General features: G+C 45.1%; 1 protein-coding gene across 19 annotated transcripts; it reads right to left on the reverse strand.

The window, feature by feature from the left end:
• Positions 1-1,068: 1,068 nt before the first annotated feature.
• On the reverse strand, positions 1,069-23,047 carry trip12 (thyroid hormone receptor interactor 12). 19 transcript variants are annotated; one of them, XM_040176484.2, is made up of 43 exons: positions 22,725-23,047; positions 19,753-19,899; positions 19,258-19,383; positions 18,270-19,057; positions 15,304-15,409; positions 14,288-14,424; positions 14,095-14,178; positions 13,878-13,973; positions 13,635-13,786; positions 13,448-13,483; positions 13,254-13,349; positions 13,065-13,157; positions 12,814-12,975; positions 12,540-12,608; positions 12,261-12,426; positions 11,959-12,015; positions 11,397-11,514; positions 11,060-11,216; positions 10,583-10,652; positions 10,026-10,254; positions 9,744-9,862; positions 8,999-9,206; positions 8,710-8,810; positions 8,401-8,575; positions 8,127-8,268; positions 7,817-8,008; positions 7,560-7,711; positions 7,283-7,440; positions 7,104-7,177; positions 6,774-6,973; positions 6,308-6,435; positions 5,913-6,064; positions 5,658-5,800; positions 5,409-5,565; positions 5,140-5,238; positions 4,925-5,039; positions 4,488-4,642; positions 4,179-4,343; positions 3,910-4,074; positions 3,701-3,814; positions 3,386-3,480; positions 3,160-3,263; positions 1,069-2,562 (listed from the first exon to the last, which is right to left on the reverse strand). In XM_040176484.2, the coding sequence occupies exons 2-43, from the start codon at positions 19,848-19,850 to the stop codon at positions 2,366-2,368; spliced, it is 6,150 nt and encodes a 2,049-aa protein (XP_040032418.1). In that variant the 5' UTR covers positions 19,851-19,899; positions 22,725-23,047; the 3' UTR covers positions 1,069-2,365. The 19 variants fall into 19 exon arrangements, with proteins under 19 accessions (XP_040032418.1, XP_040032409.1, XP_040032364.1 ...); XM_040176475.2 differs by having other exon boundaries at positions 10,583-10,655; XM_040176430.2 differs by having other exon boundaries at positions 10,583-10,736.
• Positions 23,048-23,058: the final 11 nt, after the last annotated feature.

Consider the following 23,058-nt stretch of genomic DNA (forward strand, 5'->3'; position numbering starts at 1 on the left):
CCTTGAGTTATCTGGCTTTAGAAGAAAACCCCAAACTTCGGTAGTGGGGAGGTAATTATTCGGTAGTGGGGAGGTACCGCAGCAGTTTCAGCAGCAACTTTACTAGGTTTGCCAAAGTCTTTCTTCAAACGATGGACGACCACCACTCTACAAACACCATCTCTAAATGTACGTAGAGGATTACAGCGGTCAAAAATGGTTTTAATGCACATTAGCAGGCTGTTGAAACACTGAGCCGGTTCCTTAGGGACTAAACATCAATACGTGGCGGTGTTGTGTTAAATCAATTGAGATGGAAAACGTAATCACACATGAATCAAAAAAGTGGACATAAATATGTATAAATTTAACCTTCACTTCTAGCATTTTTACCCCAATAATAAAATCCGTCTTAGCAGGACACGTCTTTGGATTCATTGTCTGAGATTTACAACCTCAATACATCCGATGGATGCAGGCGAGTGTTTCTGAGCGGGCTGTTTTGTTTCAGTGTGATCAATACGAGGCCCTGTTGGTTCCTAATGAGACTCCAGCCTCCACCTTCTCCATTTCCATAATGAGTCGTCCTGAGGTGCAATGAATCCGTCACCTCCCACCACTCAAGCCAGCTCATCGCGGCTCCGGGTGCTGCAGCAGACTGCCAACTCTTAGTGCTGCGCACGCACGCACGCACGCACGCACGCACGCACGCACGCCAGTCCAGAGGACGAGAACATTGCGTCAAGTCTTGGAATTTCAATTTGGCTCGGGACAAGTTTTCTATTAGGTGACATTCTGTAGAAAAGGGGATGCATGATTGCAGTTGAACTACACGGTCATGCCGTTTTAAATCCAAGGCTTAGCTTTTGTTGTGTCAGACTGGGAACACAGTGGTGGTAACGATCCAGCTTAGAGGCCGTTTATAGTTCAACCCTGCAGAGAAATTCCAGGTGAGTCGGATAAATCACCTTTTGTCACCTTCGTCCTGTCCGTTGACAACCAGAGAGCGGCGAGATTTGCCTGAAACGTCGTTGTGCGGTTCGGTTTGTAGAGAGCTCGGGTGCAGCGATGGATAAATAAAACAAAGGATGAGTCAAACAGTTACTTTATTTATGTTCAGGTAAAAACATGAACCTGATGCAGTAAATTATTGCAGATCTTAGAAACCAGCACATGAACGATTGGGCCAGGAGAACATACAGTGGCGCCCTCCCCTGGCCACAGACTGCAGGTGCACACCACGGTTTGTTCCAAAGCCAGCAGTGCAAAGAAAATAATTATCAACTACAGCAAGAAATAAAGACAATATAGAAAATTAAAAAAAAAAAAAGATAAAGCAGACACTCACCTTAAACAGGGTGTGAAACTGCATATAAACTTTATTTCGTAAATGAACTTGAAATGCTATCTGGCCATGAAACGATAAAATGAGACCAGCCAAATCTTTTTTTTGCCCAGCTACATTATGTGTTGAGGGTTGCTCAGAGCTTGGTCGACCAAGATGACCCTACACATCCGGTAGGGTCCAACAGAAAGACACTATCTCTATCGAAATGAGAGCAAAAATAAATTCAACACATTGGTTACAAGTCTTCATTTGAGCTGAAGCGCTCTATTATAAAGGAGGCCAGAACACAATCTCAACTTGGGTAGAGGGGAGAGAAAAAAACAAAATAAAAAATATACGCTCATCACTACCCGCATTCAACCAGCCAACTGCAACTCTCATTGTCCACAACTCAAAGCAAAAGACACACGGGGGGAGGGGGGGGGGGTAGAAGAACCAAAAACGCAACACACAAACTGGGGGGTCAATATAATACAGAACAAAATGCAAACAGACGGACTGAGGGGAAGAGACATGAGAACAAAGAGCTATTCTATCAAATGTGTAGAATGAGCAAAGTCTGCAAATTTGTCTGTACAAATGATCTTTGGAGCTAAAGTAAACCTAGCTTGCTCGATGGATCCCCCCCCCCCATCCTACATCCTACCCATCCGCCGTCCACCACTCTGGAGAGGAGACATCCCTTTTTTTTTTTAAATATCACATAGCAATGCAATTAAAAATGTCCCCCAGATGTTTCTTTTTTTTGTTTAACATTACTCAACTACTGATATAAGTTTTACTCTCTCTCTTTTTTATATTTTAAGTTCTGCGAGTCTTGGAACACTTTTTCATTTTTTTGTGTTTTTTTGTATTTGTTTTTTTTGAGAGACCAGGGCAGCAAATATATATTTAAAGTCTTAATTTTTCTGCAAGCTGCTTTCTCTAACAAGAAGGCTGTACATGTAGCCTCGATGTATGTGGTTACAAAAAACTAAGAAGGAAGTCGTGATTTCATCAGTCGCTGTAGAAGGCATTTGAATGTGAGATGGGGAGAGATCAGGAAAGGTGGAACGACTGCTGGCCCTCGCGGGCCGCGATCAACAGTTTCTCTCGCATTATCTCGATGCTGGAGTAGTCAGGCAGCTTCAGGTAGTTGACACAGGTCATGACCGAGGGGAGGAAGTCATCCGGGTTCTCTGTCGACTCGAACGTCTTCCTCACAATCGTCAGAGGGGGGTTCAGGCTCCGGAAACCTGAGACACGGGAGCCAGGCGTCGGGGGAAGAGTTATAGCGGAGACACGGCTTCCCGTTCAATACATTCGCGCAGAGTCAGAAAATGACGTGTTGAGCCGTGAGGGATTGTTTGAAGTCAGAGGCCTTGTGACCTGTAGACGCGGCGGTTTAGAAAGCCGACCTGCTCGCATGCATCGGAGGAACTACATGTGTTTGTGTGAGTGGAATGCCGCACGCACGAGTTGGACTGATCTTTCTACATGGGGGGCAAATATTCAGTAAAAATGTGAATGCATCCCAAGCACTGATCCCTGAAATGTTACATTGTGAACTACAAATACAGAGCTATTTAAAAAGCAGAGAGCTAGTTGTTGTTAGCCGTTGGAATTCTTCTTGGCTAAAGGCGCCAACTGAGCATAAACAGATATGCAGCGATTTGTTGTTGTGCTGTAATCTTAGTTTTGGTGAGAAACATCAATAAATACAGTTGCTTGACGTTTATACAGCATTATAAAACTGATATTAACAAGGAATTCCTGATCCGTAACTTCCTAACTATAGTTGTAAGCAGCTAATAAGACCTAATCAGAAGTACTATGTCCGAGTCGTGACTCACCACCAACAGGCAGTCTGGGGCTTCCTGTGACAAACTGCAGAAACAGTCTCTGCTGCTCGGCATCAAAGCTGCTCAGCACCTCAAACAGGAACCGCACGGCACGGCTGCAAACACGTGGGAGGAAATACACGCGAAGCGTTAGACACTCGACTTTAACACAAACAGAGTGCGAGATGTGCAGATTTCACAGCCATAATCTACAGACAGACAAAGGGTTTGGTCTCACCTGTCATGTGTGTAGCCGTGGTCCGGTCGACAGCACTCCATCAACGTCTTGACGTCCCACGTCTCGGATTTACTGCCACACAGCAACTGGTCCAGCTGGAGCGGGGAAGGACAGCGTGAATATTCATTTTTCCCCAAAAAAGGTTTTAGCAACAAAGTCAGTGAATTTATGCATAAAAATGAAAGCCCCCAAATTGTATCAGACATGTCATTTAATATAGATATTCTTAGATCATACAAAAAGGACAGAATACAGAAGAAAATGCCACCTAACTAACCAGGATGGAAGAGGTCAGAAAACAGGAAATGTGCTCACCTCCTCTGGATAGAAATACTGCAGGTGATGCAAAGGGAAGACAGATTCAAACCCTTCCCTAAATGACTCAAATTGTCTGGACACTCCTTCATTTAGAGTCCAGTACACCACGAGCTGAAGAGAGAAAGGACGAGAAGATCAGTCATTAAAAGCAACAATACAGAGATGGATAAAAAGTGGCCGCTGCAAGAAGAACTCATTTGGCGGACCCTGAGGTACTCCTCCAGGTTGTAGATTGTGACGGGAAAGTCTTTGCCGCCCTTTTTCAGCTCAATGTTGGGAAACCCTGGAAGGGTGAAGTCCAAACCGAGGTCCTCCACTGAGCAGCCATTCATGTTCAGGCTCTCCAGGGCCTGCTGTAGGTTCTCCCTCGTCTGTAGCACACAAACAAGCACAAGTAAAAAAAGGAGACCGATGATGGACTTCTGGAGGTGGATGCTCGCATGAACACAAAGCACGAAGACCCCCGGTGCTTCACCTGTGATCGGTCCTGTTCCAACCTCTTCTTCTGGCGGATGATGTCCTCCAGGTGCTGGATGGACTTGGCCACACCGGGGTCAATGTTCACCAGGTCATGGGAGCTTATGGACGCCTCGTGCCGTAGCATCCACTTATAGAAGGGCAGCCCCAGGGGCAGGTCCAGCTGGGAGAAGTGGAGAAAGTTAGTTGAAAATAAAAGACATGCATGAAAACCTATGCAATGTTTTAAATTGCAAAAAAACATGCAAGATGACATAGAACCATTACACAATGTATCTGACTGCCGGCAGAAGAAAGAGGTAGTTACCAATCTGAAGTCCATAATGGCTTTGGCCATTAGCTTTCCTAAGAAACGGAACTTCATTTTGATTTTGGCTATGTGCGCTGGTTTGGTTGTCCTTCCGAAGGGAACAGCAAACAGTCCTTTGGAGCTGAACATGTACTTCGTTCCCTCTTGGCTTCCTGTTGGGACAAACACGAGTGTGGTCAGAGTAAAACACACTATGCACACACACACACACACACACACATTTATATGAACAAACTTAAAGCGGTCATATTTAGAGTGCATGTTGCCTATTCGTGGGCACATTAGTGAGGTCATCCGTGGAAAGAAATGACAAACGTCTGACCGTTCACATCCAACTCAAACACAAGAGTCAGTCCGCCACACAGGGCTCTTCATTTCAAATCATCATTTCACTGACCGGGTCTCACAAAGAGTGAAAAGTAAAAGCTTTGTACCTTTAGGATTGGCCAGAGTGACCTCTTCGCCCCTCCACAGGCCGAGGTCGGCCCGCTGGAGCTCCTGAGACACCAGAGCGTAGAACTCCAAGGTCGGGCCGAGACCTGTGCCCACCTGGAAGATAAAGATTGTAGTTGGAACCACTTTTTACAAACAAAACGCATCTTATTGCACCGACGGGAGAGACGTCATTCAGTTTCAACATGACCGATACCTCGTTCTCGTACTGAATCTCCAACATTGCCCTGGAGCTGCCGAGGTCCTGCATCACAGACTCGGCCTGTTTCAGCAGCTCGTCGCGGTTTATCGTCCTCTGTGAACACAAGACAAAGGAGGGGAAGGAATTTAGTTCAAGCTAGTTGTTCATCAAGCTATCCGTAAAAACAGAAATGGGTACTTAACTGATATATATTAAGGAGAAAAATAACAACTATTGTAAAAAAGTGCAACAGAGTAAATTACAACACAGCTCAAACATCGCACCTTCTTTCTGTCAAGACGCGGTGCGACTCTGCTGTCCTGAGAATCCGATTGGTTGATCTCAGGGTTTGTGTCCAGTAAGCGCTGCATGGCTCGGTCGCGATCGAAGGCGGTTACGTAGAACAACATCTGCCGGGTGTCAAAGGGGAAGAAGAACGGACTAAAGGGAGAGAGAGAAAGATCATTAATCCTGTAGCCAAGAGAAAATACAGGTGACTGATTCAATTCAAATTCCTCCTGTGAAACACTCACCAAGTCTTCCCGAGCTCTATGAGCCAAGTGGGGATGTTCCCCGTCATAATGACCAGCGGGTCTTGGAGCTGACGGTTCGCTTTGGCTGTCAGCTTACTGTTAATGAACTCACTGGTGGGCATGATTTCCTTACACACAGCATTCTGAAAAACAACCAACAATACAATATTTTCATGTCTCGTGCACTGAGACACGCCACCAAACTGACTGCAAGTCACTGAGCTCCTCGTGGGATTCGTCAGGAAGGAGACTTACATCATACAAGTAGAACCAGTATCTACTGATTGAGTGCAAGACCCTCAGCAGCAGGTTGACCTCTAAAGAGGGGTCATCAAAGGTTATGGTCTCTGGAGGCTCCGAAGTGAGGTATGTCTCTAGGGGGTTGACCACACTGGGACACACGCCGTCTGGAATTCAGAGTAGCAAAGAGCAAGTTGACTGCAAAGATTCAGACTTGGAAGAGACAAACGATGAGAAGCAGCGGGCTCAAAACATTTGTTTCTTCTTCTTCTTCTGCTGCTGCTCACTTAACTTCTTTCCCATTTGCAAACATCATAACTAGGAGTTAACAATAACTTGCTGAGACCATATAACCGGATAATGTGAGTAAGCAATGCTAAACGTAGTAGACATATTTAAAAAGGTCCCACCGTGCCACAGCTCATCCTGCTTCTTGGCGTTGCGAGGCGAGGTTTTGGTGGGAGCAGTCTGGGCCCGACCCCGCTTCCCACCCACAGCGTCTTTGCTGCCATCCTCGTCCTCTCTCACGGGCTTATACCTGTCGGTGGGAAGGAGGGGCGTTACGGTTCTGGATGCGGCGACGAGCACGTGACAAGATTCAATGCATCCGCGCCGACTATCATCTACTGTGTACTTACAAACACTGAATAAATCTGCGTGGCGAGACACCACTGGCATAAATGAGGAGACTTATTTTAGTATGTATATACATACATTTCTGACATTTCAAGGACGGGCCAATGACATTCATAAAACAAATCCCCCAAAGAAATCTGTTTCAAAAGTGGCATCAAAGGTGAAGAAAGTCGGAAGATGGCAAAGAGCCATTTAAAGCCAGAAGAAAAATAACTAAAAGTTATTAAAAGGGCATTTTACCATATTGTGTGCGTTTTGGTCCAGATGCCCGCTCGGCCAAGTGGGTTTGCCTCATCGTCCGTCGACTCCCTTTCTTCTTCTGCTTGGAGACTGTACTGCCGTACAGCCTGGTACACCGTCATGTTGTACGGCAGCAGGTGGTCACCGATGTAGAATTGTAGTCTGTGACGCACACTCCCGGAATTCAGGAATTGGGCCGCCTGGGTAACCAAGGAAGAGCATACACGATACACGGTTTATTGACAACAGTGTGGGGGGGGTCGCAGGATTAAGGGCGTGGGATTAAAAGAGGAGCCTTATTCGGCATCACACACACACACACACACACACCAGAGACTCATCGATTTCATCATCTGAACCGTCGTCGTCACTGTCTTCATCCTCTTCTCTGATTCGGCCGTAACCTGCAAAAGATACAAAAATTAATTGGATTTCAAGTTGGCAACACAGCTAAAGAAACACCAGATTACCCATTTTAAAGCATGTGGAAATCTCCCACAGCCCCCCACCTCTGACAACAAGATATCTCTCGATGGCCTGCACCAGGGCCAGCGGGTCAATCTTCACCGGGCCGCCTTTCCACTGTTTAACATTCGTACAGTCAGGGTGTCTCTGGAGCTGACACTTGAGCTGATGTGTGTTGAAAAACTTCAGCGCCTGGGATCCCCTGGAAAATGAAATGGAAATCAAACCATACAGTTTTTAAAACTTAAGAGATACGTTTTGAATTTTAGTTCTTTCTTTTCTTTCCTTTCTTTTATCAAAACATAAAATAAAGCCACAGACCTGCTGCCATTGCCGTTGCCACTGGGGAAATCGTGCACTTTGACAGGGAACTGCTCCATTTGGCTCAGGCAGCTGTTCATTTTGTGCACCATTGCCAGGTACGGGCCATTCTCTGTGGGGTCCAGACGACCTAGAGGCTCCATTCCTTGAACCTGCAAAACAATCGAGAGAGGATAAAAAATAAATAAAGAGAATCAACACCAGATTCTGAATATCTAGGCGGCCAAAGTCTTGAGATTCTTTTTCTAGTCCCTCACCGGACAGCTGGAGAACACATGGAGGAACCGCTTGAGCCGCACGTCACGGCTCAGCAAGTCCCTGTCGGTGTTGGAGGTCAGGTAGACCAGGAGCTGCTTCACCAGCCCGCTGTGCTGGATCTCAAAAGACGACACATCAGATTCTGATACAATACTGGAGATCTCCACCAGGCACTCCAAACCACCGTCGACCTGGGAAACAGACAGAAAAACGCGTCAGGATTTGAGTAGATTTCTCTTTCAGGTTTAAAAAAAAAAAAAACAAGGCCTATCCATTCATAGGGAATGTTACCATCTCATAATGTTTTACCTGCAGGTTGAGCTGCTCAGTGGCTGTGCAAAGTCTCTGGAGTACATTCAGCGCAGGGTTGCTGCCGTCCACATTTTCAGAGTTGAAGTAGCGCTCCACAAACTTACTCGCCTGCTCTTTGATCCAGGCTTTTATTTTGTCTCTGCAAACAATGAGGAAATTCCTTGATTACATATTGTGGACATATATTACTTCCCCACTCAGTGGCGCCTGACATTACAAGAACAAAAGCCCAGTTTGCACAGCACTGGGGTGAACACGGTCAATGTCCTACCTGTTGTTGGAAATGGAGTCCTTGGGGGGGGCCCGGGCCAGGCCACTCACTCCCGCTGTGCGTGAGGGCTCAGAGTTTGCATTGTTGGTCTGGGCACCCAGCTTGCCCCAGGTCTTGGGGTTAAGACTGGCCAAGAAGGAGGATTTGGGTGACTGAGTACTGGTAGGGCTCTTGGCTGAAGTTTTAAAAAATGGAATAAATCGAAAAGTCAAAGTGATGCCATTTCAGTTCATGAGGAAGTAGAAGAAGGAGTAGTGGGGATGTTTAAACATCTCTCCCCCACACACTGATGGTAACACTTTAACTCACCCTGATTGTCTACTTTGTCATCATCTCTTGGGGGAGAGTATTTTGGCCTCCTGGGCCCTCTTTTTGGAAGCCGTTTCCTCTTTAGGACATCACTTAACCGCCTGGACAGAGGAGAATATAATACTTTAATGCTTTGGGGGAGGGGGGCAGTATGCACTGAGCATAGCAGACATTTTTTATTATTTGTGTATGTATTAAGCAATGCATGTCATGTAGCATATTCAATTCCAGTCGTATCAGGAACAGATTATTTAAATAATTGCGGATGCAGACGTGGCCACACACTCACCCCTGGGGGCTGAGGTCCAGTGAGTCGTCCATGCTGTGCTGGAAGCTGGGGGAGCCCAGGTCAGGAGTTGCATTGTTAGCGGACGTGGTGGACGCAGTGCTGATGGTGGTAGTGCACACACTGGCAGTACCACTGGGGCAAGCCTTTGGGGGACTAGTGACAAGAAAGCTCTCGGATTCTGACAGGTTCTTCACCTGGTGCATCACACCTGTGAGGGAAAAAAGACAAAAATGGTCTACATGCCTTAAAAAAAGGGCAAACTACAGACACCTAGTGGTGCCAGTTAGGCAGAAGTCACTTGGATTTGGCTGAGGACTGACTTTGAATCAGTGCAAAAGCCATGCAATGAACGATATGAAATGCAAAAGACATTGGCAGCGAATCTTACTGCAGACATAAATTGGTAAAGTGCAGGAGACATTTTGCCTTTCCAGGATTAATAGGTGGGGGACATTTTCTTTTGTCTACTGTGGAATAGGATCACAGCAGGAATAATGCTTGCCATAGAAAAGTAAACTGATCTTCATACGCGATGGGCCAACTGATGTGAATATTCAGGAAGAATCAATTGACTGAAGTAAATTAGGTTGTCGCTGGTCAGCAATTATGCTACATAGGGAAGAAAACTTCTATTATATATATTCAGCATTTGCCTTGACACGGGGGGGATGGGGGGGGGGCTTGTGCATTCTCAAAGCGTGGAAAGGAATAGAGGATCAGCATGTTTAAGGGGACTTTACGCTACCTTCTCTTCTGAAATAGACACTGAAGACATCAGGCAGCTTCTGCATGAGGATCTCAGCCATCTGAAGAGAACCCACTACAATCTTCAGGTCCTGGCTGGATAGCATGGAGGCAATGTGACTGTAGGAATAAAACAAATTTAAAGTCAAGTTACTTTCAAAGCAAAGACTCACCATTAACTGGGTTATCGTTCAAAAGAAGTTATTAACTTCATTGAAGATGCCATTCTGAGCTGGTTTTAATGTCAATTTTAAAAGTAGTCCACAGCCCGGTGCACTGATACCTGGACACAGAATGGTTCCTCAGCACATCCTTCAGCAGCTCTGCATCAGCAAAGAAGATGATCCTGAGGATGGCTCTAAGGCACTTGTGTCTGACCGCAGGGCCGGCCGAGGAGCTGTACACCTCATACAAGACCCCAAACAGAGTTTTGATAAAGCACTTTGCCAGCTCAGGGTCCTCCTTCATCAACTGGGCGCGTGCGTCCTCTCGACGGACCTCCTGGTGACTCCCTGGAGGAAGACAGTGAACAGGTCAGGTTCATTTGGTGACTAAATCCCACTGTCTTGCACACAGTAAATGTATAGTGATTTACCTCATCATAAAATGACAAACTTATTAACTCAATTCATTATCTCTTCCACTTTTTTTTGCCATGAAACTGGGTCACTGTTCCAAACCGACTACAGCTGCCTTCCTACTCAGTAGAGCAGGTTAAAGAAAACAAACATTTAAGAGATCAGAGCCCAACAGTGAGTGTTCGTGGTTCCTCTTATTTTATGATATAATGCTATGCACTGTCATCTTGACACAAATGGAATAGGAATAGGTGTGCATTACCTGTATTAGGGTTGGCAAGAGGATTGGGTTTCCTCTGGATACCACGTGCAGTTCCTGTGTCTTCATTAATCTGCTGCATAGAGTTAAAGTCAATTGTGTACACACGGCCCAGGGTTGACAAGCTGATCTCATCCTCCCCGTTCTGGTGTGCTGTCTGCAGGGCAAGATAATCACCACCCAACATCAGTTTTCCATACGGGGAAGCCCAAAATATTTGTGTGAGTATATGTATTCAGAGAGGATGACGCACTGTAAGTAGCCTGAATGTGTTCTGTGTACTGTGATGCAACATTTTGTAGAATAAATCTATTAGTCATCCTTTAGATAATTAACTTGTGACGAGGTTCAGGACGACCAATCACAAAAATTGTCTTATATTGAATACTGATGTCTGAGCTACAACATGTAGATCTTCAGCAGTTAGAATTTTATAGGATTCATTTCCAATGATGCAGAATGTGGCTGATGCACTCATACCTCAATAATGCGGCTGTCAATGCGGTTGTATGGATGCCACAGTCCGCGGTCATCCCTCCACTGCCAGATGGCTCCCTCCGTCGTCTGAGCACTGCCCTTCTTCAGCATTACATCAACGGCAAAGATGCCCTCTCTGGGCAGGCAGGGCATCAGCTCGCTGCAAGAAGCAGTGTGTTTGAGGAGGCGGTCATCGAGTGAAACGGGTTTAACTCTGCGGCTGACTGAAATGACTGCTGTGACAAATCAATTGTATCTGTGGTCTAGTCAGGGAGACGCAGATGTAACAACTAACTTTTTTTTTTTAAGTATTAAAAGAAGTCAGGCAAATAGAGGTTACCATATGAGGGAGGTCAGTTCGTAGAGCTCCTGAGGGCTGCGGGGTACCAGTTCAATCTGTTCCTGGCAGCTGCCATTTGAGGCCCCACACAGGAGGAAACGCAGAGTTTCTGCTATGTCTGTTCGAAAGGAAAACAACAATATGTCGGTTAGCTGCCTGGTTGCACCATTACCATGTCATATTCACTTCTCCTAATAAGGCAGTTGAGACACGATGCTAAGGCAACTTTTGGGGCGGCCAATGAGAAGCAAGCTTATGTGAACGGACGTGAATACAGTCTAGACGGTTCCGATGTCGGCAAACATTTGTAAGATCAAGTTGAAAATGTTTTGGAGGTGCAGTACAGCATGCGCACCTGCACACACAAATGTCAGTTTATAGCCGTCTCAACAGAGATACACAGCCTGAGGGGGGCAATTTGGGCTACAGTGTTGTGGCCATGGATCAAGCCGCCGATCTTCTGATGAGGGTCATTTTCATCCCCGTTTAGGGAAAGTGGAACAGAACCAAAAGTGTGCTAAAGTGATACTGAGGCGTTGCTTGGATTGCTAAAACAACTCACCATAAGGAGTTACAACCACTTGTGATTCTTCATTGATTGGCCGCGAGATCAATCGGACTGTGTTTAATAATAAAAACAATAGTGGGCGTTACATTTGTGATATTTTGAAATATTTGAAACATGGAATGAAAACGGTTTCCTTTACTTATGTACACTGCATTTGCTATTAAATATACTTAATATTAAGTACAAGCGTCGTGAATACACAGAGTACCGATGTATAAAACACGCAGGACAGTAATTACAGGGTGAGTGGCCGGGGCGTGACCTTGTGTGTGTGTGTGTGTGCGCGCGTCACTCACTCTGTTTCATAAGCTGGACTGCCAGGCAGGGGCAGTTAGAGCACATCAAGGAAAACATGCGCACAACCATGATAAACATCCCCGAGCTGAGCACAGGAGGGGTCACAACCAGCAGCTGCTGAATGTTGGTCAACAGGTCCCGTGACGCCACCTCCTGCAGCAGGTTCTGTTGATTCAAACACACAGGCTCATGAGCTGTGGCGGGGGACGAGCGAATACAAGAGTGGTGGACCACACAAAAACATGGTGTCAGGTCTTAAAAACAATCCGGTTACAAACCTCCTCATGCTGAAAGTTGTCCACCAGTCTGGCGAAACAGAGGCAAGTGCTTTCCACAGATTTTTTATCCTGGAATAGAGGGGAGATAAAAATACAATTAATACAATACCAAATATGGACGCGTGACCAAGTAAAATTGTGCGCTTATTTCCACCAATGCGTTTTCTTACAAATGGACTCCGGGTTTGTGGAAGCCTCATTTGAGCCAAATCTCCTCCTGTGATTGTATTACATTGTATTACGGCAATTTGAGACGGAGGGAATGAAAACGCACCTGGTGTGTGAGTCTCTGAGTCAACAGGGGTAGAGAATCAGCAACAAAGTGGAACTCGTCTGGAGTAATGCTCTGGCAGCAGTTGGCTGCGATGGCCAAGGCATTCCTCTGAGCATTGATGCTGAAGAACTCCAGGTAGAGGAGGCAGTCGGCGAGCCCACCCTGCAGGGGATAAAATAAAACAAACATTGATGGTCCACATAACTGTGGCTAACAGAGATGGCGAGTGTCCAGTGCATGAAGAAACTTACAGCCTGCAATATGGCTTTGCTGTGTCGCCTTGACAACATCTCCAGGGCAGTCAGGGCCTGCTCTGCTACATCAATGAATTGGATCACCTGAAGCTGAAGAAGAAGGTGGAACAAGGCATTAGCACACAAAAAGGCTCCGGCTGCGAGCCAACGAGTGATAAGAGCCGGACGGAGAGAAAACTGTCACACCTTCTCCAGGAAGACAGGAATGGCATCAACCACCACAGCAGAGGATCGAGGAAGCGCCTCCATCATATACGTGAGTGCACGAGAGGCGTGGTTCATCTGTGTGCGCGGATCAAATAAGCAGTGGCATTACTGAAATGAACGACTCAAGACAAGTGACAACTGAATTTACTCAGATAAAAGCTCCTTGTACTCACAATGTCAAAGTTATGCTCCATTTGTAAGAGCGTAATCTGTGAAAAGTTGAGCATATTAATACGAAATCAGAATTGTGGTAAATCAACAAAAAAAAAAAAACGGGTGAGAAAATTTAAAAGGATATGCATCAGTCACAGAGCAAAACCTACGAGGACGGGGCTCGTGCCCAAACAAAGGGAGACTCACCAAAGCGGGCACCACGCTCTTGACAGGGAATCCACCAAGGGTCTCCTCGTTGCCCATCACTAGCAGCTGGCACATCTCGATGGCCGCTTGGAGCTGCTGGGACTCGTCTCCGGTGGCCTGCAGGCCCTGCAGAAGCTGCTGCGCCTTGGAGCCTGTGGAGAGCGCGGCACAACGTGTAACCACTCAGACCGAATGCCAGGTGGGGTTAACGTAGGGAGGGGGAGGGGGGTGGGCTTTACTCACTCGCTCCGCTGCCGATGGTCCTGTGAAACAGCTGGGACATCCGGGGTCCAAGGGGCCCGAAGAGATGTGGGGGGAGACCCCTGGCCTCCAGCAGGGCTACGGGGACAAAAACAGCACGGCTTAGAGGGGACCGTTTGGGTAGTCTTTGCAGCCAAAGCATTAAAATACAGGTACATTTAGTGACAATCTACAAAACGCCAGGGGGGGGGGTATGTACCTTGGAGCCTTCCCATTTCAGAGTCATCCGACTCGCTCTCTCCAGAGGTGGTCATGCCCACTGCTCCAGCGACGGAGCTTGAAGCTGCACAGAGACGATATCACATCAGATTTCAAGGTGGAAAAGGTTAAAACTCAATTTCTTTTACTATGGATCTCCGACCAAACAAATTAATGAGTGGCATGACGGGTACCTGAAGCCCCTTGTGACGCCTCGTCGGTGCGAGCGGCGGACGAGTTGGCCCCGTCCTGGTTGTTGTCAGAGTCGGCCATTTTCTCCTGCCGGCGAGCGTCGGCTGCCCCGCGCTTGCCCAGGCCTGAGCCCCGCCGACTGCAACGGGAGGGACAGAGTGAGTGACACCGGGGACAGTCCACTGCATTCCTCCCTACAAACTTTTTCTCTTTCACGTTGAATGCAAATACATTGGTCACATTTCGTGACTTCTTTAAGATATTAAAGAAAGGATCCCAGGAGCAACAACGCTTTCCACGTGTAAGATGCGGATTGTTTGGACTGAACGCTTTGTAGGGAGGATCTGAACTACAGCCTCCCTTATCCTGTCAAACTTCTGTTGGTGGGTCAAACAAAGCCTGCAGGCTCTTTGCAGAGTTTCTGATCGCTACGGAGGTTTTTTTCTTTATATTAAAAAAAAAAAAAAAAAAAAGGAGTCCTCCTTTTGTCATTTTGGTCACGGAAGGATGCACACAGATTCATGCTGGCTATGACATAGTTCATAGTCCTTCCGGTTGTTTGACACTATTCCACTGATCTACAAGTGGTGGTAATAACCAAGAAATGATGCAGTGCACCAGTTAAGAGAAGAGCTGCAGAGCCTCGCTGTAAATACCGCAGGAGACCCATGAAAAACAGCTATGTTAAATATAAAGAAATCAGGACTGTGGGGCTAATATTCATTAAACATTTTAAGATACTGATGTTGGTTTCTTAGGTCCAATTAGCTAAAACACAGCCAATCTACAAAAGGTGTAATTTGCAATAAATCTAACTTTTATGAGGAGTTGAGTTTTTATCTCCATGAATTCATTTTGGAGGGTATAGTTGGTGTTGCTATTAACAAATAAGTCCACCCTCACTGGTGAACACCAATCGTGAAGGTTTAGACTTCTAAATTTTGTTGACTTTATTTTTTATATAAACAAAAGGTATCAGCTTAGTTCCGTCCCACTGGGTCATTGCCGTGGTTTGTACCTGGTGCTGGCACAGGAGCCCGTGGTCTTCTGGCGTGTGCTCCGCCGAAAGCTGGGGAGCTCTGCTGGAGGAGACTCGCTTCGCTTCTTAGTGGATTTCCTCAAACCTGCAGGGAAAAAAGCTGACGTATGACTAACTATAATGACACCTTTTAGAGATCAAGACTTATCGTGGGTGTGAAAACAATCCCTACGTATGATGGCCGGTCTGTGAAAGACTCAAGACTGATAGTAAAGGCTGCGTGGCGGCCCTGTACCACTGACTAGACGGGTATTAATAGTAACTCAAGCCACGGCCCTATAACAGGCCAACCTTCATGCTAGATCCGTGACTCATAATTCACTAGTACAAAAATAAACATTCAGAATCAGGACCAAAATTACTTCGATATAAAGATGATGGTTTACCCTTCTCTACTTCATTTGACCTTAAACCAGGTCAGATATTATTCCTTCACACACACACACACACATCAAGTTCCTCAGATTCCTATTAAAGCCAGAACTATTCAAAGCCCTTCAATGCGATGGCAAGTAGCGTTTAGGGAGGCAGCAACACAACTGATTCAACAAAACAACCAACCAAGACGTGCGGCGTAAAGCAGTGACGAGTTATTGGATTACAGATAAACACTTACCATTATGGCCGAAAGTAGCAATCTATGTTTGTTAAAAGGTTTAAGCAGGCAGAGAGATAAAGACACAGGGGTGGGGGCCGAGGGACTATGGAGCGCTTTCCTCGGGACAGAAGCAGAGTGTGAGTTCTTGCCTGCCTTCAGACATACCCCCCGGTCAGCTGGTGGGACAACAAGCTAAGCCAACTTAGGCGGGGTGTCTCCATTTTGGCCCGTGGCACAGAGCCCGCCACCTCCGGTTCCATCCCTTCCCCTCTACAGAGCAGCCGGACACCCAGAACCAATATTCAATTTTGACGGCACAGCTTTTGTGGCCTTTACAGAACTCGTTCAGCTGCCCAGGAGGAACGCGGGCCGCATGCGTGGAAATCAAATCACATGATGCCGCTGATCCAATTAAATGTGTGTACTGCAGTAAGCATCTTGGCTTGAGTGGCGCACACGTGCGCGTGGGCCAACGTACACGAGTCAGACAAGTTATTTTGCACGCCAGTGTGAACTGCCACTATGAGACTAGTAGTAGACAAGTCCTGGGAGCATTCAACATTAAAGCACTTAACGAAAAACTAATAATAAAGGGCCAATCCAACAGAATATGAATATTTGTACACTGCTTAATATTGACAGGACAATGGAGTTTTAAAAAGGGGGTTAACTAACCACAGATCATTCCTGTACAGAAACAAATTGTCCATTTAGAAGATGAGGAAAAATATAATATTGTGTATTTTGGGTTCACGTCACTTCCCACCTGAAATAACTCATTTAAATTCAAAGCAGCAGGGGAAAAGACACTAGTCATGAACGGGACCTTTGCATAAATAATTTCTCCAACTTCATTTAATTAAATTAATTTTAGTTGAATAACTGGTTTATTGCCTACAATGCTTTAAATAGATTTAGTTATTGTGTGGCAGTTTGTCATTTACCAAGACAAAGTAACCTAATGTAATTATTGCATCAGTGTTGAACACAAAGACACTGCTGCCACTACCTAGTTTCTCCACCAGGGAGCACGAACAAATGTAGGATTTCCATTTGAACAACACGGATGTTATGAACTATATTGCGTAACACTATCATCTTTGTCCATGTAACAAGTCAGTGAGACAGCAAATCATTTTATACTTACTCATGCACAGAAGTCATAAACCACAGAACATTGTGCATTAGAAGTAAAGAACATATTCCAAATTTATAATCCACAAATCATACTACCGGATATATTTTTTGTTTACTTTTTTTACGAGGAGAGATTATTTGTCCAATTAATTGTCTATTTACTTTCTCCTGCTCCAGTTCTAAAATCCACCAATAGAAATGGTACATAGAATTAACTTTGGCCGGTACCAACATATTGTACTGCCGCAGCTATGAGGGATGTGAATGTTAAGATGTAATACCATCTGAAAAGATCACTGGATCAAAGTCAAAGTTAAGTCAGTCATCGGCTCATTTATGCTACACAGGAACATCTAGAAAGTTGCTACTCGAGTCCTAAAGCAGGAAAAGGGAGAGGTGTTTTTTTTGTTTTTTTATAAACGTACTGGTTTCAGAGGTACACGTATCAGCTGACAAGCAAGTTAAGAGAACAATCTTGTTGGAACATATTTAGTTAACTCACTTAACTATAGATAAACCACCAATGGACATCATTTTACCACTAAAAGAAAATCTTTCCAAGATAGTCTCCCATTTCTGAAATTAGAAGTGTGCGCCACACTCACAATCGAGTGACCGTATTCTCCAATTTCACGGTAATGGTACTTAAGTCGGAAATCTGAGCCAGTTCCACTGCTCAGCTCATTGCACCACCTGTGAGACAGTATTCTACACAGTGTCAATAACCGTATCTATACATGGTTCCTCATAAGAGTTAAATTAATATCTGACTTTGTCCAAAATGTTTCCCCATTCACTATTTAGTGAACAATATTTCCTTTATTGGCCGATTTAATCAGTAACGCATTACCTGCATGGTTTACTTGTGCGGAGGAGGTGTGATCGTTTGTAATGCACCTCAGAAAGAAAGCAGTTACACCAAACACGTTTGCGCCCATCTGTTAAGAGTTCTGAAACAATGCCGTGACGGTGCTTTCGTCAGAGGTCATGTGACATTTAATCCTCGTCGTTGAAACCTCCATTCAAGCGAGAACAAAAAAGGGGTTGACCCCTCAATCCTTTCAAACAATTAGAAACCCATTAAAACAAAACCTTGCAGATAACTTTGCTCGCAGCATGCTGGAAAGGAGAGACCAACTGAGACCGGAAGGAAAATGAGTACTTGGGATCTCCCACAGGAGGGACTCCACACTCAGGTAATGTGACTCACTTGCTAGTTTAGCTTGTAATCCCGAAGGCCCAGGTTTGGAGGTCTCAGTTTTGGAGGATCCGGGCAAGGACAGTTTGGGTTTTGGCAGGTTGACTTTGGGGTTGAACCGCGCTGCCCACTCGAACTTTGAGGAGCTGGCGGTTTTGGCCTGCTCCTTGTCTCGGGTGCTGCGGCGGGGGGAGGGGCTTGAGGCTGAGCGAGAGCGCCGTGCCTTGGTCTGATCTTTTCCCTGTTTGACTCGGGCGCCCTGCGTGGTGGCGCTGCTGGGCCCTGTGGTTGAGGAAGAGGAAGAGGTGGAGGCAGAAGAGGAGGAGTCCGTCACGTTGCTACACCCAGCTTTGGCTGAGGCGGCCGATTTAGACGCCAGCTTGGTGGGTTTTGCAGTTCTGCCCTCGGTACGATTGGGGAGGGACCCAGCGGTGCTACTTAGACCGGGGAGGGAGTCCGCTTTCTTCCGTTTCTGGATCGGTGAGGCCCCAGCGGCCCCGCTCTTCTTGCTCTGGCCGCGACCTGACAATGCAGGTGCTTCTGGAGCAAGTGGTCTCTTCTTGGACTTCGCTGGAACTTTCTTGGTCTCTGAGGTATTGTCTTTGGGTGGTGGGACCGATTTGGACTTCTTGGCAGGGGTTGGTCCGAAGGTACTAATTAGATCAGGAGCGTCGCTCCGCTTCAGCCCGCGAGTGCCCTCGCTCTTTGACTGGTGGCCTGGTCGTTCTTGCTCAGATGTCCCCGCGGCCTCTGGCTCGTCTTGCAACACAAATGAAGCCACGGAAAGAGTAAGACCGCTTCTGCCAAGGAGCAAGAGAGACAACAAATCACCATCTTTAAAAAAAACTCCTCAAACTGTGAAAAGTAATTAATTACACACCACATTGCACACATTCAGAGTTGGAACAAAAACAATATTTGTACAATAATTTGTTTGTCTTCAATGTGAATTTGACTTTGTGTCACACTATTTGATTATGTACAGACCCAACATGCATACCTTCTTGAGCTGTGGCCTCTGGACTGGCCAGCGGTGGAGCTGGCTGTGGCTTTGGAAGCCTTAGAATTAGGTCTTTTACTTTCAGGTGGAGAATTCACTTTATTTTTTACTTGCTCTGACTGCAACCTGTAAGTTTGGAAATCAAAGAGCAAATGATAGTGTCGGTATCTGTAACTAAGCCATATATTAAAAATAATGACAAGAGGCTTCGTACAGTGGCTAAACAAAATGTGGGCTTACTGAGTGCACAGCCTCTTACATTAGCAAATCTGGAGTAACAAGACAAACATTTACTATGCTAAAGGAACACAAGAAACTTCTGATCAACCAATCTGATAAAATAGGCTAATACAAACATTTTGCATTTTATTAAACCTGAACCTAAGCACTGATATACCTCTACCAAAGCACACCGCATTCCTACATAACCAAGGTTCCAAACAACAACAACAACAAAAAACGTTACTTGAATTGAGATGTAAACTAAAGACTCACCTTCCTGTGACTGTGTGGTCTTGTGGCTGGGCCGCAGCAGTGTTCCTCTGTGAACGGCGCAGTGACCCCCCTGGATTGGAATTAGGCCGGTTGGACATTGGCACCTCTCTCCTGAAGGGACATACCCTTTCTAGACACTACCATTCACTGTAACAAATGAGAGGAAGGAGATAAGAATACTGAGAAAATGAAATGCCTTTGATCTACTCTAACGACCACGGAGACGTCTGTGACTTGAGCAGAGTTGCTGTGCTGTGGATGACGGCCGATTAATGGTACAAACGCTCAAGCTCACCTCTCTGGCCCATTTGACATGATCAGGGAGACAACTGTCTCATCAATTTTCCTGAGATTGTACACCCCAGGATACAAACCCCAACCAGAAAACAAGTGATAAATCCTTTTAATGACACTTATCTGCTGCCAGCAAGAGCAAGGAACCAGACTACTCAGTTGATACGATTACAAATTGTAAGAGTTTGAAGAAACTATATATGCAGTTGATTTGAGCAAAACATATTTAATGATGTTATGTTTTCTTAAACAAAAAAATCTTTATCGTCTGCAGAAAAAGGTGTACATTTAGCCCACTGAAAAGGGGGTCAACTGGCATTCACTCACAGGATAACCAGACATTAATATCCCTTTATATTTTTAATCCAACAACCATAAGGAAAAGTTTGTTTAAGTAATGAGAGAGCACCATTGGACAAACTGATAAACCAAACAAACCACATTAAAAGATAAATCAACCATCAAAATAATCTAAAGACAATAAACTGATATTCTTTAAATGGCCTACATTTAGATACCCCAACCCTCTGTGGGTCAGGTAAGTTGTAGCAATCACATTAGTCTGGGGGTAAAACAAAATGTCTCATACATATTTATAAGAATAATTTATATGCAAATCCTATCAGTCAATAACATGAGGGTAATGGTAACAGCAGTGATTGATAAGATTTGTAACACATACACACACAGAGCAGGATAATTCAATCAATTGACAGACAATGACTAATGCAACCTAAATACTTATCTCTCATCCTGAAAAATAGATATTACCGATTAACGCATTTTGTTATGGTTGAAATCTTCATATCATTGATCATAACATACGCCACACTTGGCAAGCTCACCAGGCCATTTTAGGCCTGCACTGACAGTGCATCCTCGTCTTTGTTTATTCCTCCATTCTGACAACTGGTGCACCTCACTCGCGTACGTGATTAGTTCAGCACATCAGATCGTCGGCTGCTTCTAAACACTCGGAAGTTTCCTATGCTACATTATTAAAGACGCCAGTCGGTGTCCAAATTTATACCCATGATTTACGGAGGCCTTTATTTCTGACGTAGTTCTCTATCACCGCCGACTTACGTTAGCATGTTTAGCCACTCATGTCCTAGCAAGCCCCGTATATTTTGACAGTGGCTTAGCCGCATACGTGTTAAATCCCAAAAGCGAATATTGTCCCGCTGACTCTTGAATTTTACGACAAGAAAATGGTAAAAGGCCTAGTAAGCACGTACCAGAGACTCGTAAGGTAAACTTACGTTGGCTAACGTAGCAGTGGTTACATGGAAATGCGTAGTCGGCGTAACGTTACCGGTCTGTCGACCTCTTTAGCCCCTTAAATAAACGTATTGCACAATTCGAAAAACTAAAAGTTTGTTGTGGTTTAAAACGGGTATTCTTTTTACTAAACGGCTAAGACGAGTTACATTCACCCAAGATTGTTAGCCAAGTTAATCTAAACATCGAAAATGGCAAGATCGCTGCGTCCGTCTTTCGCAAGCGGTTTAACGTTAATGTAATATAGCTAGCAGGCTACCAGCGTAAGCTAAGTTGGTATTCTGACTGCCATGACACACTAGTCTGTGTTTGGCTGTCCATCAAGTTTAAAGAAAAAAAACGTACATGTCTCACACGCAAGTGAGCTCACCTTCCATACGGTTCAAAGAGACGATAAAGTCAATAATACACAACTGTCAAGTCGTAAAGTAACCGGCCACATCCAAGTATCACTCTTCTATAAACTGTCAGTACACAAATATAGCTAACTAATGTTAGCTAGCTATGGGGATCACTTATGTTTTCTAAGCTGATTTAAGGCCACTGCCTGATTCTCCCTACAGCGCTAGCTAACGTTTTAGCTAATGTTAGCCAGACAGAAACAACTTTAGGATTAACGATCAACGTGTCAACACAGTATATACGTCATATCCAAGTAAAAGAGACAGATTAACGCCAGGCGTTTAATTTAGCTACGTAACCGATCTTTGCATGAATAACAAGTACCAATGCTAACTATTAGCAAGCTAATGCTAGCTTAGCCAAATAAGATAGCGAATGGTTAGTCAATGATCGTTCACTCGCAAACAGTAGGATAGCAAATATAAACACTTGACTGTACAGCTACTGTTACTGGTTGGAATTAGTGTGGACAGTTGTCCTGCTGAATGAAAAAATACTGACCTTAGCAAAACCGAATTAGCGACTGCAGGGCAGTTACGTAGATGACGTTTAGCGTTGTCAAATCAAACAAGAGCGTTACTGCTATCACCAGCTAACCTTGGCATGCAGGCTAATTCATATTAGCAAGCCTTGTTGTCGCTAGCTAACGCTTTGCCAGCTCGACAGAATGATACTGGGATTCCTTTGACCAACAACAGCCTCGTTACAACACACGAATTCAGCAGTTTGGGAACAATTTGATCACATTTTGATAATAAATTAACAATTTGTCTAGCTAGCAGCTAGCACGTTAACGCTAGCTAGCAAAAAAGAAATGGCCTCTGATACCTTTTAGACACAAAAAAACAGGAAAGCAGGAACGGGATTCGAGATATTTTCGCAACATTGATACATAATTCCTCCGATGTATTTCGATATTGAATAATCTCGAAGGTCCAAGTGACTGTTGGCCGAGATGTCACTGAAAAATTCTACCTTTTGTATAATGTTGTTACCTATTTGTTCCAGTGTTGTAGTTGTAACAGACAGTGCACCAGCTCCTCTTTTCTCTCTCTACCCCTGCTAGTTTCACATCAGCTGAGGGGCCTGCAACTGCAATATACATCCGCGTGATTCATCCGCTGAGGGACTAGTTAAGTCTACTGCTGGTTTTTGCTTTCAGCATCTACTTGTTTTTAGACAACAATGCCGCTACGTGCACGGTGCTTTGCGCTTTAAATATAGCAGCAAAAAACGTGAGAAAGAAATGCGCTTTGTTTTTTAGTATTCAAGTATAACGACTGAGACACCAACGACATCGGTGACATTACCGAGTATCAATCCGCTGGG

Source organism: Gasterosteus aculeatus, chromosome 1 (genome assembly GCF_964276395.1).
Source record: "Gasterosteus aculeatus chromosome 1, fGasAcu3.hap1.1, whole genome shotgun sequence".
In the NCBI taxonomy this organism is placed as follows: domain Eukaryota; kingdom Metazoa; phylum Chordata; class Actinopteri; order Perciformes; family Gasterosteidae; genus Gasterosteus; species Gasterosteus aculeatus.